General features: G+C 48.2%; 1 protein-coding gene across 2 annotated transcripts in view; it reads right to left on the bottom strand.

Moving 5' to 3' along the window:
- aldh18a1 (aldehyde dehydrogenase 18 family, member A1) overlaps positions 1 to 17,578 on the bottom strand; it is a 37,984-nt gene that overhangs the window by 7,130 nt on the left and 13,276 nt on the right. For both annotated transcript variants that reach the window (XM_078222971.1, XM_078222972.1), the window contains exons 6-14: positions 15,232 to 15,376; positions 10,794 to 10,867; positions 10,041 to 10,140; positions 8,797 to 9,017; positions 7,057 to 7,194; positions 4,557 to 4,752; positions 1,546 to 1,667; positions 920 to 1,106; positions 200 to 295 (exon numbers count right to left, since the gene is read on the bottom strand). In XM_078222971.1, the coding sequence (XP_078079097.1) occupies positions 200 to 295; positions 920 to 1,106; positions 1,546 to 1,667; positions 4,557 to 4,752; positions 7,057 to 7,194; positions 8,797 to 9,017; positions 10,041 to 10,140; positions 10,794 to 10,867; positions 15,232 to 15,376 (1,279 nt within the window). The remainder of the gene's footprint in view (positions 1 to 199; positions 296 to 919; positions 1,107 to 1,545; positions 1,668 to 4,556; positions 4,753 to 7,056; positions 7,195 to 8,796; positions 9,018 to 10,040; positions 10,141 to 10,793; positions 10,868 to 15,231; positions 15,377 to 17,578) is intronic.

The raw sequence follows: 17,578 nt of genomic DNA, 5'->3' as shown, positions 1-17,578 counted from the left end.
AGCAATAGGCCTGAGGATTGGGAGCAGTTTAAAACTGAGCAAAGGAGGACCAAGGGATTGATTAAGAAGGGAAAAATAGAGTATGAAAGTAAGCTAGTGGGGAACATAAAAACTGACTGTAAAAGCTTTGTGTGAATCATTACCCCAGACAGCTTTAAGTTCCAAACATAAATCTACATTATCTGTGAGTGTGACTTACCCAATCCAAAACGATATCCATCAGAGAAGCGAGTGCTTGCATTCCAGAAGACACAGGCGCTGTCGACATGCTGCATGAAGTATTCAGCCGTCTCCTCTTTAAAACAAATGAACTTTCAATCATAAACTTCGCCCAGCTGTGTCAGTAAGTGTGTGAGTTTGTCCAAAGCTGGTTGTAACTCAGAGGGGTAGCAGTGAAAGGTTTAATTGATAAATGCATTTCTTTCTCACTGTTTGAACACTATACAGCAGTTTGTCAGTGAATAATATTTAAGACAAAAATGTTGAACCCTGGTTGTAACATTAATTTGAATAACTCAGCAGAGACCGTCCATTTTCATCCATTGTATCCTTTAGTATTCTCAATGTCTCTTTCAGGTCTTCAGTATCTGCTGGTTCCCCATTCCCCCCCGAGATCCATGGGGAATCACCAATTGATCTCCCTCTGGGGCTTGCTGAGTACAGGTTCCCCTGATAACAGGCAATGGTCTGCCCAGCTGGAATTCATTACATGAGTTTTTTTAGAAGACAGGCCCAGGACTGGGCCTGCTGAACTGTAGTCCTAGGTGGGAACCAGTGTGTGTATACCTAGGTAGTGATTTTACTCTGCTTTCTGTAGATAAACTATATTCCTTTCCAGTCGGACCTCCTGAGTTATTACACTGGTTTAGTGTTGGTTATGAGGAACACAGCAATATTAGTATAAAGTGACGTTACCTACCATTCTCTGTAACAATTGCGTCGGTGTGGGAACTGCCATATTTATGTATGTGTCTAATTGCATCCAGCACACTGTCCACAACCTCGATGCAGCATTCCAGATCCCCGTACTCTAAACGCAGGGACTTTACTTCGGAGGGACTGAATGTCAGGTATGATGCAAACCTGGGCCCAGCGTGTATCTTTACCTGGAAATACAAAGCATTCATTCGACGCAATGACATCATTCTGAGCTTACGGGTCTCTTACAGCACAAACCCTGATTGAAAGACGAAAATATATTTTCAGCATCACTGGATAAAACACAGGGTGGTAACGAAGGCCTGAGTGATTAACCCAGCAACTAACACTCTTTTCCTTTTCCATATCTGTTCCACTCCATCCAGCTGATTACACAGGTCCAGGATTGGCAATATCCATTCCATAATTTACCCACATTGCCATTTTCCAGCCATAACTGGTGCTATTTGGCTATAGTGTGCATCACAGCAGAGTCCCGCCCTGTCCTTATTGAATGTCCATAAAGATAGGATGCCTGTTTCTGCCTTATCATCATTTCCCAGTCCCCAGGATTTTAGTAAACCCTGTTTAATTTATATAAATAATTGTTTGGAATAATATCCTTACCTGTTCTACTCTCAGCATGTCAATAATCTGGTCAAAGAAGGGTGTCCTCAGAAGGTCTCTGTGGACTAACAGTGTCTCCAGAGCGTTACATGCTGCAGGATAGTCACATTTGGAATCTCGCACTGCAAACAGAAACTGGTTTTATTAAACATTCAATATACTGTGGGAATTTTACCCGCCTGGCCCGCAGGCTGTGACTATCGCAGCAGCTGGTCTGTACAGTCACCAGCAACTCACTCCTGGTGCATTGAACTCCTGCAGCTCTCTGGGAAATGTGTCTATATAAAGGGCCTGGGCAGTGGTACACCAGACACATCAGTGACCAGTTCAGGATGCTGCATGTGGCGATTACACAGCTTCAGGAATGAACAGGTTCAGATGTTGATTGGATGAATTTACATCTGTAGCCTTAGGAAATGAAGCTCTGGTTATTTATCTGCAGAAAGATGTGGATTCAGCACTGATCAATGTGAAATATTTTATATGAAGCAGAAAAGAAAAGGTGTTGTGGGCCACGTCAAGTTATATTCCCCTGAAGGGGAAAGGCAGGATAAAAAAAAATCCAGAGTGCCCTTACGGACGAGAGGGATCGAGGTGAAGATTAAAAAGGAAGAAGTGTGAGTGTGACCGATGTCAGATAGAAAATACAATGGAGAATCGGGCTAAATATAGGAGGACAGAGAGGAGGTGAAAAAACTCATAAGAAAAGCAAGCAGGAAGCATGAAGAGAGGCCGGCAGCTGCTAATATAAAAGGGGATTCACTCAATGGACCGGGAGGCCTCCTTCCGCAATCTGGCGATTCGATGATCCTTTGATGCAGTTATCACACCATCCTCCTCCAACACCTAAGTAAAGTAGTTTATTTATTAGTGTCACAAGTAAGGCTTACATTAACACTGCAATGAAGTTACTGTGAAATTCCCCTAGTCGCCACACTCCGACGCCTGTTCGGGTACACTCAGGGAGAATATAGTACGGCCAATACACCCTAACCAGTATGTCTTTCAGACTGAGAGAGGAAACCGGAGCACCCGGAGGAAACCCATGCAGACAAAGAACAAAGAACAGTACAGCACAGGAAACAGGCCCTTCGGCCCTCCAAACCTGTGCCGCTCCTTGGTCCAACTAGACCAACCGTTTGTATCCCTCCATTCCCAGGCTGCTCATGTGACTATCCAGGTAAGTCTTAAACGATGTCAGCGTGCCTGCCTCCACCACCCTACTTGGCAGCGCATTCCAGGCCCCCACCACTCTGTGTAAAAAACATCCCTCTAATATCTGAGTTATACTTCGCCCCTCTCACCTTGAGCCCGTGACCCCTCGTGAACGTCACTTCTGATCTGGGAAAAAGCTTCCCAGACACGGGGAGAACGTGCAAACATCGCATAGACAGTGACCCAAGGCTGGAATTGAACCCGGGTCCCTGGTGCTGTGAGGCAGCAGTGCTAACCACTGTGCCACTGTGCTGCCCCGGGTCCCTGGCGCTGTGAGGCAGCAGTGCTAACCACTGTGCCACCGTGCCTCTCTAACATTTCAAACTGGGGAGAACATCTATCATCTGCTTCCATTTTACCTATCCAATCATAGCCAGAGATTCATCTGGCATGGCTTCTCTTCCTGCTCCCACATCATCGCCTCCGGTATTCCCTGAGGGCTGACCCTGGGCCTCCGGTCTTCCCTGGGGGTTGACCCTGGGCCTCCGGTATTCCCTGGGGGTTGACCCTGGGCCTCCGGTATTCCCTGGGGGTTGACCCTGGGCCTCCGGTCTTCCCTGGGGGTTGACCCTGGGCCTCCGGTATTCCCTGGGGGTTGACCCTGGGCCTCCGGTATTCCCTGGGGGTTGACCCTGGGCCTCCGGTATTCCCTGAGGGTTGACCCTGGGCCTCCGGTATTCCCTGGGGGCTGACCCCGGGCCTCCGGTATTCCCTGAGGGCTGACCCCGGGCCTCCGGTATTCCCTGAGGGCTGACCCTGGGCCTCCGGTATTCCCTGAGGGCTGACCCCGGGCCTCCGGTATTCCCTGAGGGCTGACCCTGGGCCTCCGGTCTTCCCTGGGGGTTGACCCTGGGCCTCCGGTATTCCCTGGGGGTTGACCCTGGGCCTCCGGTATTCCCTGAGGGCTGACCCTGGGCCTCCGGTATTCCCTGAGGGCTGACCCTGGGCCTCCGGTCTTCCCTGGGGGTTGACCCTGGGCCTCCGGTATTCCCTGGGGGTTGACCCTGGGCCTCCGGTCTTCCCTGGGGGGTGACCCTGGGCCTCCGGTATTGCCTGGGGGTTGACCCTGGGCGTCCGGTCTTCCCTGGGGGTTGACCCCGGGCCTCCGGTCTTCCCTGGGGGTTGACCCCGGGCCTCCTCTCTATTGTCCATGCTGCCCAGTGACAGCTTTGTCTGAAAACCCAATGCCAATTTTCATGTAAAACACTGATGACTCGCTGCCCTGCATCACATGGCATCTCCCTGCACCTCACCCTCAATGTCTCTAAGTTTTGCTTATCTGACATCCTGTACTGAATGAGCAGAAATTTCCTCCAATTAAATATCAGGGAGATGGAAGCCACAAACCCTGCTGCGTGGCCACTCACTCCATTCCTCTCCTATTTCGAGGTAGAGACTGGTTGAAATTTTGGTGTCCTCTCTCTCACTTAAAACCTCCTTGGAGAAGCTTCCAGTCACCTGCCCTAATGTGATTCAAAGTTAATTTAATTTGATGACATTGTTATGAATACAATGGGGCTTTTTCCTCAATCTATAATGCAAGTTGTTGTTATAAATGCAGCGGACTTTGAGAAAGAGCTTTCTAATTGGATGTCTGTATTTTATTTTGCAATTGACTTGCCTCACAGTAACCAGCAATCTTCCACACTGCTGCCCAGGGGAAAGTTAAAGGCTTTCTGTGGAGGCAGGGTGGTGATATTGTGGGCAAACTCCAATCTTACTGTGACACCAAGCTCTCTGACCTGGACTCTCAGACTTGGGAGAAACCTGTTTTCCAGTCTGGCTCGCGGACTCACCAATCTTGATGGCCTTTTCTATATTTGCATCGGAATCCAGATACACGTGGCAAATCCCCTCACTGTGCCCCAGGACAGGAATGCCTTTCGATGCTTTTTGGATGTCTCGAACCAGTTGAGAGGAGCCTCGAGGGATGATCAGATCGATGAGTTTGTCCAGTCTACAGAGATCCTCCACTTCCTCACGTGTGCTAACCTGAGACACAGAACACAAGCCTTTGAAGAAATACTCTCCAGAAATCACGATTAATCTACTCGCCCAATAATTACACGGAAACACAGAATATTCTGTACAGAAACACTGAGCCATCACATACACACTGGCACCTCTCCCCATGAGTTACCCAGTCTGATCTCACTGTGCTTTATAATTGGATGTCTATTGCATTTTGCATTGACTTTGGAGGATCAAATTTAGGCGTGAATTATACTGTAAATGGCAGAACCCTTAGGAACATTTACATACAGAGGGATCTGGGCAGGTCCACAGTTCCCTAAAAGTAGTAACTCAGGTGGCCAAGGTGATTAAGAAAGCATATGGCGTTCTTGCCTTCATCAGCCGGGGCATTGAGTACAAGAGTTGGGAAATCACGTTGCAGCTATATAAAACCTTGGTTCGGCCGCATTTGGAGTATTGTGTGCAGTTCTGGTCACCACACTCCCAGAAGGATGTGGAAGCTTTGGAGAGAGTGCAAAGAAGGTTCACCAGGATGTTGCCTGGTCTCGAGGGTGTTGGCTATGAGGAGAGGTTGAATAAACTAGGAATGTTTTCACTGGAAAGACGGAGGCTGAGGGGAGACCTGATAGAGGTCTACAAAATGCTGAGAGGCATCGACAGGGTGGATAGTCAGAGGCTTTTTCCAGGGTGAAAGTGTCAATTACACGGGGGCACAGGTTCAAGGTGAGAGGGGGAAAGTTTAAGGGAGATGTGCGGCGGACGTTTTTCACTCACAGAGCGGTGGGTGCCTGGAACGCACTGCCAGAGGAGGTGGTGGAAGCAGGCACATTTAAGAGGCACCTGGATGGGTCCATGAATAGGGAGGGAATAGAGGGATACGGACTGAGTAAGGGCAGAAGGGTTTTCTTTTAATTTAGTTAGGGCATCATGATTGGCACAGGCTTGGAGGGCCGAAGGGCCTGTTCCTGAGCTGTACTTTTCTTTGTTCTTTGTTTGCCTGCTTACACTAAAGTCCCTTCAATGTTTCACCCAGTTTCATCCTGCTTACCTCACTCCCCACACCCTCTGATATCCCCAATCAAATATTTCCACTTTTAGGCAAATCTTTAATTTCCTTTTTAAAATTCTCTGCAGTTTCTGCTTCAGCGAAGCTTTACGACAGAGAATTCCATTTTATAACCATGCCCCCATGTGGAACATTTCTCCTCGACTTCCTTAGAATTCTTTTTTTGATGGCCTCCAATTTGTGCTGTCTTGTTAGCTCCTCAGGGGTTGTTCACAATCGCGGCATCCTGGTGACATCAACCTGAGTTTCAGGTTCAAATCAAACGACATCCTTCTACCTACATCACTCACCTCCAACTGAAACCCTCATCTCCACACCCAGATCCTGACTCAACTATTCTTTTGTTCGGCTGGCTGGTTTCCATTCTTCATCTTCACTCCCTCAACTTCTCCGAAGTATACAGTCCATAGCATCACTGAAAGTGGCAATGCAGGTGGAGAAGGTAGTCAAGAAGGCATACGGCATGCTTGCCTTCATCGGCCGGGGTATTGAGTTTAAAAATTGGCAAGTCATGTTGCAGCTTTATAGAACCTTAGTTAGGCCGCACTTGGAATATAGTGTTCAATTCTGGTCACCACACTACCAGAAGGATGTTGAGGCTTTGGAGAGGGTACAGAAAAGATTTACCAGGATGTTGCTTGGTCTGAAGGGTATTAGCTATGAGGAGAGGTTGGAGAAACTCGGTTTGTTCTCACTGGAACGACGGAGATGAGGGGGGACCTGATAGAGGTTTACAAGATTGAGAGGCATGGACAGAGTGGATAGTCAGATGCTCTTTCCTAGGGCAGAAAAGTCAAGTACTTGGGGACATAGGGTTAAGGTGCGTGGGGGAAAGTTTAGAGGAAATGTGCGAGGCAAGGTATTGACACAGAGGGTGGTGAGTGTCTGGAATGCGCTGTCCGGGGAGGTGGTGGGAGCGGGTTCGATAGCGGCATTTAAGGGGCAACTAGACGAATACATGAATAGGATGGGAATAGAAGGATACGGACTCTGTAAGTGCATACAGTTTTAGTTTAGGCAGGCAGCATGGTCGATGTAGGCGAGGAGGGCCGAAGGGCCTGTTCCTGTTCTGTACTGTTCTTTGCTCTTTGTTTCAGCAGGTTCCATTCACCTTTGTACTTCCTGACCTACACTGGGAATCGGCCATGCAAGACCTGAAATTAACAACGGAGTTCCTAAATGCGACGGGATAGAACCTGAATCAACAACATGGTCAGTTCATGGTCACTTAACCAAAGGCTTCAATCAGCACCTACCAAATGAACTGCGTCCTTGACACCATGCAGGGAAAGTGCTTCCTGGGTCAAATGGTGCAGGATGTGATTGCTGTGGCTTGCTTCTTTGCCTCCCTTCAATAACAGGCCATTCCCACTCGCTATTGCTAATGCAGAAACCTATAAAATGGAAAGAAATGCTCACATTCCCAATCATGTTCCATTACATCAGATTGAATATGTTGCTATCAGTCTGGACATGTAGCTTAACACTTTACCAACACAAGTGCATCAATAAACTTGTAAAATCGTTTACTGTTCACTGGCCACATCTCCAAAGGGAATAAGCCAGCTTCCTGAGGGTACAGTACAAGTGACTTTGGAAGATTTAATTACTGTAAAAGTGTGACAGAATGGAGATTATCATGTTGTTGAAACTTCACCTATTACGAAAAATTCTTTAATTATTATTTGACTAAATAACAAGCTAGAGGTACTCTTCAGAAGTCACTTGCTTAACATGAAGGTCTCTGAAACATGCTGAGTTGTAATATAAATGTAATTTTCTTCTTATTTCTTCCATTCCTCAATATGAAATTCTAAATGTGCAGAATGATCCTTGCCGTGCTCTGTTCCTCAGGCTTCCAGGTGGATTCCCGACCCAGAAAGAATACAATCAATAATCTGTTTTCTATTCCTCTGCTGCAGCTTGCCACTGGAAATAAATCTCTCAAAAACAGAAATTTGAATGCAAAATGTTCTCCAGCTCATTTCTGGGACCTCCAAATCTGCCAGGATTGGACAGTAACCAGAGCTTCACAGCACAATGGAGGCCATTCAGCCAGTCTGTGTCTGTGCTGGCTCTGCACGCGGTGCTTTCACCATAACATCTCCTTTGCAGCTTCATTTCCCCGTAAAACATGCCGTGTCTCTGCCTCAGTAAATCCTGGTGGGTAAATGATTCCAAGCCCCGATAAACCATTGTGCAAGAAAATTTCTCCTCAGCCCTCTCATCATTTTCAGTGATCATTTTAAATTTATGACCCTCATCACCATGCCCCATCCCCAGAGATTTTCCCGACTCGCTTTCAATCCTTTCATAATTTTAAAAACCTCAATCAAATCTCCTTCGCTCTAACAGTCTCGGTTTTAAATCCCTCGTCACCATATCGTCCATCCTGGTGAATCTGCTGTGCACATTCCCCCTGCTCTTAAGTTCCTTTTTACAATGAGATCTCAAACACGGTTCACCTTCCTAGCAATAGCCACATTGCGCGGGGAGGCAGTGGTGTCATGGTACTGTCACTGGTCCAGTAATCCAGAGACCAGGGCAAAATCTGAGGACCAGATTTCCAATCCCACCACGGCAGATGGTGAAATTTGAATCCAATAAAAATCTGGAATTGAAAGTTTAATGATGACCAAGAAACCATTGTGAAAAAACCCATCTGGTTCACTAATGTCGCTTTGGGGATGGAAATCTGCCGTCCTCACCTGGTCTGCCTTAAATGTAACTGAAATGTCAGAGCAAGTCACTCAGACTTTAGGTGTGACGGCATGGCGTAATGAATCAAACTGCTGAGTGATTGATTTCCCAGGATGGAAAAGGACGAGGATGATGCTGTTATTGATTGCCTTGCCTTGCTTTACAAGCTGCCACCAGAACAATCTTTCACTCTTGCTCCATCCGTACTCTTCAACTTCTCCTGTCTGACATTCCACTGCCTTAGTTTCACTACCCAACTGACCAATGCACACATTCCAATCCATAAATCGTTTCACCTGGGGGAGACAGTCTGGACGAGATTCAAAAATCACCAGCAGGACACCAATGGGAACGGTTATTTGCTCCAAATCCAGTCCTTTTGCAACCCTGGTCCTCCGGATGAGGCGACCCACGCTGTTCTGAGCAGATGCTGCAATCTGACGCAGACCGATGGCCAGGCTGTTTAACTTTGCTGTAGTGAGGGACAATCGCTTTAAGAGTGGCTGCGACAGCCGGCCTGCCCCACAGAGAGAGAAAAGATACGTAAAAGTCATTTTTCATGGGAAACAACCTCTCAGCATCTACCCTGTCAAACTCCCTGAGAATCCAATATATCTCAATAAAGTCACCGCTCATTCTTCTAAACTCCACTGAGCACAGGTCCAGGGGACTCATCCACTACGTCGATAGTTAATTCCTTTAATATCCTGGGATACAACCCATCAGGTCCAGGGGACTTATTGGCCTTTAGCCCCATTAGTTTCCCAGTACATTTTCTGTCGTGATGGATATTTTATTTATTTCCTCCCCTATCACACCTATTAGTGTCTTCCACCTTGAAGACTGACAAAAGTATTTGTTTAACTCCTCTGCCATTCCCTGATTTCCATTATTATTTCCCCAGTCTCATTTTCTAAGGGCCTATGTTCACTTTGGCCTCTCTCTTCCTTTTTATATATTTAAAGAAGCTCTTGCTATCTGTTTTTATATTGCTTGTTAGCTTACCCACAGTTTATCTTCTTCCTCTGTTTTTTTTGCTCATCTTTAGTTGATTTTCAAAACTTTCCCAATCCTCTGGTTTACACTAATCTTTTGCAATGCTACATGTTTTTTCTTTCAGTTTAATACTATCCTTAACCTGCTTGGTTAGCCATAGTTGATTTATCCCCTTCCTAGAATCCTTCTTCATCACTGGGGTATATCCGTGTTGTGAGTCATGAGTTTCCTCAGTTGAACCAAAGGATTTCTTTCTGTGGAGTTGGTCTGAACAGTCTGATAGTGTGCTGGGCTCTGCTCTCACATCACTGCTTATACAGTTCAATAGTTGAGAAGGTGTAGGTGAAAGGCCAAGAATAAGACAAGTCACGCTGAGTTTATAAGCTGCACAGTGTCAGGATGTTGACTTCAATGGGTTAATAAACTAGAATTGCATGGATTCACCTGAAGCTTGGGAATGCTCAGAGTGACAGATGCACATTTTCCCAAATCTCTCAGATTATATCACAGATAATAATGCCAAAAATAAGACCCTTGCTCTGACCCAAGGCCACTGCTTTCTCCACGTCTCTTTTGTTCGCTTTCAGGATCTCGTCTCTATTGTCTGTTAGGAGGTCGGCCAGTCGATGGATGATCTCAGCTCTCTGCACAACAAAAAGAGAGGAATCAAAATACAGCCAACACAAACGACAGAGCTTTAATCCCAGAATTGTATCTGAACCTCCTGACACCCCACACAGAGGGGGTCCTTATCTTGGACATACAGTCAAGGTGGGAGACACAGCAGTGGCCAAGTGCTTCCTGTATTAGTCCTGCACATCTCCAACTGCTTCATTTCCAAACATTACCCATTCTGCTGTGGACAGGGCAATGATTAGATTGGCTGTCAGCAGTTTGTGTTCGATGCAGAATGCGGTGCAGCCAATATCCCTGAACATTGTGCCTTCCAAAGCACACCCCTCCCAACAAAAACTGGGAATGGCTGGGGGAGGGAATGCTGATGGTGGCGCTGTTACTGAATCATTCTAGAAACTCTGGTGTCTCTGCACCCTGACGGAACCTCACTTCAACTCCCATCGCCAGGATCACTGTGCTGAGAGCAGACACCACAATGTGAAAGATTGGAGTTAAATTAAAGAAGGAATTAACAGGTGACAACACAAAATTCACAATTCAAAATAATTACAGATTTATAGAAAGTAGCTCCTGATCACGGATTCAACTTCCAAAAATGAAATCGGAGCTTCCTGTTCAGTTAACCACAGACTGGAAACAAAGAATTAAATATGTGACTAACCTGGTCAGGCTGCAGAGAAGCCATAATCCTCCCATCCGTCCGTGCCATCTCTGCCTGCTGCTCGATGGTGGGGCCTGGCAGCAAGAACAGAGATTAGAATTGTTAATCCCATCGGTACACTGATCCCAGCACAGCAGCGGAACCCAGCACAGGATCAGCACAGCAGCGGATCACAACACAGGATCAGCACAGCAGCGGAACCCAGCACAGGATCAGCACAGCAGCGGATCCCAGCACAGGATCAGCACAGCAGCGGATCACAACACAGGATCAGCACAGCAGCGGATCCCAGCACTGGATCAGCACAGCAGCGGATCCCAGCACAGGATCAGCACAGCAGCGGATCACAACACAGGATCAGCACAGCAGCAGATCTCAGCGCAGGATCAGCACAGCAGCGGATCACAGCACAGGATCAGCACAGCAGCGGATCCCAGCACAGGATCAGCACAACAGCGGATCACAGCACAGGATCAGCACAGCAGCAGATCCCAGCGCAGGATCAGCACAGCAGCGGATCACAGCACAGGATCAGCACAGCAGCGGATCCCAGCACAGGATCAGCACAACAGCGGATCACAGCACAGCAGCGGATCCCAGCACAGGATCAGCACAGCAGCGGATCACAGCACAGGATCAGCACAACAGCGGATCACAGCAGAGGATCAGCACAGCAGCGGATCACAGCACAGGATCAGCACAGCAGCGGATCACAGCGCAGGATCAGCACAACAGCGGATCACAGCACAGGATCAGCACAGCAGCGGATCCCAGCACAGGGTCTGCACAGCAGCGGCTCCCAGCGCAGGATCAGCAGCGGATCCCAGCGCAGAATCAGCAGCGGATCCCAGCACAGGATCAGCAGCGGATCCCAGCACAGGATCAGCAGTGGATCCCAGCACAGGATCAGCAGCGGATCCCAGCGCAGGATCAGCAGTGGATCCCAGCGCAGGATCAGCAGCGGATCCCAGCGCAGGATCAGCAGCGGATCCCAGCGCAGGATCAGCAGCGGATCCCAGTGCAGGATCAGCAGCGGCTCCCAGCGCAGGATCAGCAGCGGATCCCAGCGCAGGATCAGCAGCGGATCCCAGCGCAGGATCAGCAGCGGATCCCAGCGCAGGATCAGCAGTGGATCCCAGCGCAGGATCAGCAGCGGATCCCAGCGCAGGATCAGCAGCGGATCCCAGTGCAGGATCAGCAGCGGATCCCAGCGCAGGATCAGCAGCGGCTCCCAGCGCAGGATCAGCAGCGGATCCCAGCGCAGGATCAGCAGCGGATCCCAGCGCAGGATCAGCAGCGGATCCCAGTGCAGGATCAGCAGCGGATCCCAGCGCAGGATCAGCAGCGGATCCCAGCGCAGGATCAGCAGCGGATCCCAGTGCAGGATCAGCAGCGGATCCCAGCGCAGGATCAGCAGCGGATCCCAGCGCAGGATCAGCAGTGGATCCCAGCGCAGGATCAGCAGCGGATCCCAGCGCAGGATCAGCAGCGGATCCCAGTGCAGGATCAGCAGCGGATCCCAGTGCAGGATCAGCAGCGTATCCCAGCGCAGGATCAGCAGCAGACATAAAGCCAATAAACAGAGGCTGCAAATTGAGATGGGTCTCAGACATTGGCTCTCACTAAGCCCACTGTCGCCCAATGATTAGGCTTGTCAATGAAGAGTAACCCCTCGATATAACTCACCACCACCTCAGGACAAGAGGGTTAAGAAAGGAAGGTGGAAAGGTAAACATTTAATACATCTACTTCAGAGACTGGACACAGAATCCAGGCTGACACTCCAGTGCAGGCCAGAGGGAATGCTGCTGTGTTGGAGCATCAATGTTTTGATGAGTTATTGAAGGATCGGCTAACACTTTCAGATGGACAGGAACTTTCAAAAGTTAATTGGGGGAGTCTGTGGGAAGGCAAAGGGACAGCTGCTAAGTGGGAGGCTTTCAAAAGTGTGTTAACCAAGGGTTCAGGCTAAGCACATTCCTCTTAGAGTGAAGGGCAAGGCTGGCAGAAGTAGGGAACCCTGGATGACTCGGGATATTGAGGCCCTGGTCAAGAAGAAGAAAGAGGCACATGACATACATTGGCAGCTGGGATCAAGTGAATCCCTTGAAGAGTATAGGGGGTGTAGGAGTAGAGTTAAGAGAGAAAACAGGAGGCCAAAAAGGGGACACAAGATTGCTTTGGCAGATAAGGCAAAGGAGAATCCAAAGAGCTTCTACAAATACATAAAGGGCAAAAGAGTAACAAGGGAGAGAGTAGGGCCTCTTAAGGATCAACAAGGTCATCTATGTGCGGATCCACAAGAGATGGGTGAGATCCTAAATGAATATTTCTCATCGGTATTTACTGTTGAGAAAAGCATGGATGTTAGGGACCTTGGGGAAATAAATAGTGATGTCTTGAGGAGTGTACATATTACAGAGAAGGAGGTGCTGGAAGTCTTAAAGCGCATCAAAGTAGATAAATCCCCGGGACCTGATGAAGTGTATCCCAGGACAACGTGGGAGGCTAGGGAGGAAATTGCGGGTCCCCTGGCAGAGATATTTGAATCATCGATAGTCACGGGTGAGGTGCCTGAAGATTGGAGAGTGACAAATGTTGTGCCTTTGTTTAAAAAGGGCTGCAGGGAAAAGCCTGGGAACTACAGGCCAGTGAGCCTCACATCTGTGGTGGGTAAATTGTTGGAAAGTATTTTGAGAGACAGGATCTACAGGCATTTAGAGACGCAAGGACTGATTAGGGACAGTCAGCATGGCTTTGTGAGTGGAAAATCATGTCACACAAATTTGATTGAGGTTTTTGAAGGGGTAACCAAGAAGGTAGATGAGGGCAGTGCAGTTGATGTTGTCTACATGGACTTTAGCAAGGCCTTTGACAAGGTGCCGCATGGTAGGTTGTTGCATAAGGTTAAATCTCACGCGATCCAGGCTGAGGTAACTAAATGGATACAAAATTGGCTTCTTGACAGAAGCCAAGGGTGGTTGTAGAGGGTTGTTTTTCAAACTGGAGGCCTGTGACCAGCGGTGTGCCTCAGGGATCAGTGCTGGGTCCACTGTTATTTGTCATTTATATTAATGATTTGGATGAGAATATAGGAGGCATGGTTAGTAAGTTTGCAGATGACACCAAGGTTGGTGGCATAGTGGACAGTGAAGAAAGTTATCTCCGATTGCAATGGGATCTTGATCAATTGAGCCAGTGGGCTGACGAATGGCAGCTGGAGTTTAATTTAGATAAAAGCAAGGTGATGCATTTTGGTAGATTGAACCAGGGCAGGACTTACTCAGTTAATGGTAGGGCGTGGGGAGAGTTACAGAACAAAGAGATCTAGGGGTACATGTTCATAGCTCCTTGAAAGTAGACAGAGTGGTGAAGAAGGCATTCAGCATGCTTGGTTTCATTGGTCAGAACATTGAATACAGGAGTTGGAATGTCTTGTTGAAGTTGTACAAGACATTGATAAGGCCACACTTGGAATACTGTGTACAGTTCTGGTCACCCTATTATAGAAAGGATATTATTAAACTAGAAAGAGTGCAGAAAAGATTTACTCGGATGCTACCGGGACTTGATATTTTGAGTTATAAGGAGAGGCTGGACAGACTGGGACTTTTTTCTCTGGAGTGTCGGAGGCTGAGGGGTGATCTTATAGAGGTCTATAAAATAATGAGGTGCACAGATCAGCTAGATAGTCAATATCTTTTCCCAAAGGTAGGGGAGTCTAAAACTAGAGGGCATAGGTTTAAGGTGAGAGGGGAGAGATACAAAAATGTCCAGAGGGGCACTTTTTTCACACAGAGGGTGGTGAGTGTCTGGAACAAGCTGCCAGAGGTAGTAGTAGAGGCGAGTACAATTTTGTCTTTTAAAAAGCATTTAGATAGTTACGTGGGTAAGATGGGTATAGAGGGATATGAGCCAAATGCGGGCAATTAGGACTAGCTTAGGAGTTTAAATAAATAAGGGAGGCATGGACAAGTTGGGCCGAAGGGCCTGTTTCCATGCTGTAAACCTCTATGACAGGAAAGCTCCTCATTACACTATTTGAGATCAGCAGGGGAGTTCTCCGCGTTGCATTGGGCAATATTTATCTCAGCATTATGATTCATCATTGCAGCACTGACTATATTCCAATGCCAAAGAAATGCAAGCCTTTCTTTTCATTGCTTTAGCCTGAAGTGAGTGTTAGTAACGTCGTGTCTGCTGTGACGATGTGATCATTTTCTCACCGCTCGTCGAGAGTAAATTGTCTTTTGTAACTTTCTCATTTGTTACTTTATTTGTTAATTGAATGATCATTTTTCAGAAACTCAAGGAGAGTACGAGGAGAAAATGTTCTCTTCCCGAGTCTGGAATGCACTGACAGATCCACGGGAAGTAACGGAGAAAGTGGTAAATTTAACCTCTCACCCCTCCGCAGCCGCACACTGTCCACACCCACCTGCAGGTTTGACCTCCGAGAAGAAAGTTCCAACTTTTTTGCCCTCCACAATGTCAGTGATCACATGACCAGTCACCTTTGGGTGGGTCCCACTTGCTATGACCACAGACGTTCCTCCCTGGAGGGCCCACAGAGCTGCCTTCACCTGTAACATACACATCACCAAGTACAGTGGGTACCATGTTTCAGACTGTTACTATAAGCTTCCCCAGTGAAACACCAGCAGGTGAAAGACAGGTGACAGCTTCTTGTTGGTATCACTTTTTTCAAAGGACAGGTTTATTATTCAAATTTCTTCCAAACGGTGGATCATCCACTCACCATCCATCAATCATATTCACCTTTCCCTGGTAATCAGGTAAAAACAAATCCCTTTTACCTGATAGCACACTGGCTGAGCACAATCCAATATCCTTCACAATCAGCCTGGAGTCCAGACACAAGGTACAAACCAAGATATACAGCATAGAGAAACAAACAGAAAATCCTGTTTGATTGGCACCCCATCCACAAACATTCACTCCCACCACCACTGACGCTCAGTGGGAGTCAGCGGGAAAAAGGGTTTGGCACCAGCTTCAGCGGACAGGCCTTGGTAAATGCGCGGGATTTTGGAGATCGGGCAGTGGGGGTGGGCCTGGGGGTGGAAGCAGGAGGCCCCGATTCTCCCGAACTGGGACTGAGTGCCCACGCCAGCGAGAAATTGAGAGTCGGTGCAGACTCGATGGGCTGAACGGCTTCCTTCTGTACTGCAGGGATTCTATGGTTCTATTCTCTGGCTCTGTGTGTACCATCTACAAACTGGTACAACACATCGGGGAGTCTAAATCTAGAGGGCGTAGGTTTAAGGTGAGAGGGGAGAGATACAAAAGTGTCGAGAGGGGCAATTGTTTCACACAGAAGGTGGTGAGTGTCTGGAACAAGCTGCCAGAGGTTGTAGTAGTGGTGGATACAATTTTACTTTTTTAAAAAGCATTTAGACAGTTACATGGGTACGATGGGTATAGAGGGATATGGGCCAAATGCGGGCAATTGGGATTAGTTTAGGGGTTTTTAAAAAAAAGGGCAGCATGGACAAGTTGGGCCGAAGGGCCTGTTTCCATGCTGCAAACCTCTATGACTCTATGGATCTATGCACTGCAGGAACTCACCAAGGTTCCTTAGACAGCACCTTCCAAACCCATAATCACTACCATCTAGAAGGACAAGGGCAGCAGATACACGGGAACATCCCCACCTCGAGGTTCCCCCTCAAGCCAGTCACCATCCTAACTTGGAAATGTATCGCTGTTCCTTCACTGTCACTGGATCAAAATCCTGGAATACTCTCTCTAACAGCACTGTGGGTGTACCTACACCTCAGGGACTGCAGCAGTTCAAGAAGGCAGCTCACCACGAACATCTGAAGGGCAACTAGGGATTAGCAATAAATGCTGGTCTAGCCAGTGATACCCACACCCCGTGAATGAATTAAGAAAACACAAAAAAAGGTCAAAACACCAGGGCCAGAATTCTCCATCCCACCCGCGACTGGAATTCTGGCGGACGAGGGGTGGACGATGTAAAGGTCTATTGAAGTCAGACGGGAATCTCCGGTTTGCAGACAAGCTCGGCTGGAGAATCCCGCCCGAGTTATTTACTCACCGACAAGTGGATTCTTATGGATTGAACTGAAATTCAATCAACAACAATGATAGAAAATAACTTCATTCCTCAGTTTCAGGCTCTGTTGTTGAACAGAACCAGCAATCAGTGCGGACAAACATGCAAATTAGGAGCTGGAGGCCCCTCCAATCCTTCTCTGCCATTCAATAAGAGCATGGCTGATCTGACTGTAATCCCAACCCCACATTCCTGCTGACCCCCGATAACCTTTCACACCCGATAACCTTTCACCCCCTCGTCAATCAGGAATCTATCCAACTCTGCCTCAGGAATATTCAAGGACTAAGGGGTGGGTTCTCCAGGCTCACGAGCTCCGATGCTGAATGGCGCTGCCCAGGATAATCGGGAGTCGGTGGGAAAGTGGGTTTGAAACTGACCACCACTGCGACCCTCCCAGACCGCACTGCGACCCTCCCAGACCGCACTGCGACCCTCCCAGACCGCGCTGGGACCCTCCCAGACCGCGCTGCTGCACTGCGACCCTCCCAGACCGCACTGCGACCCTCCCAGACCGCACTGCGACCCTCCCAGACCGCGCTGGGACCCTCCCAGACCGCACTGTGACCCTCCCAGACCGCACTGTGACCCTCCCAGACCGCGCTGTGGCCCTCCCAGACCGCGCTGCTGCACTGCGACCCTCCCAGACCGCACTGCGACCCTCCCAGACCGCACTGTGACCCTC

The sequence above is a fragment of the Mustelus asterias genome, chromosome 11 (assembly GCF_964213995.1).
Source record: "Mustelus asterias chromosome 11, sMusAst1.hap1.1, whole genome shotgun sequence".
In the NCBI taxonomy this organism is placed as follows: domain Eukaryota; kingdom Metazoa; phylum Chordata; class Chondrichthyes; order Carcharhiniformes; family Triakidae; genus Mustelus; species Mustelus asterias.
This window is presented reverse-complemented; position numbering and strand designations above follow the sequence as displayed.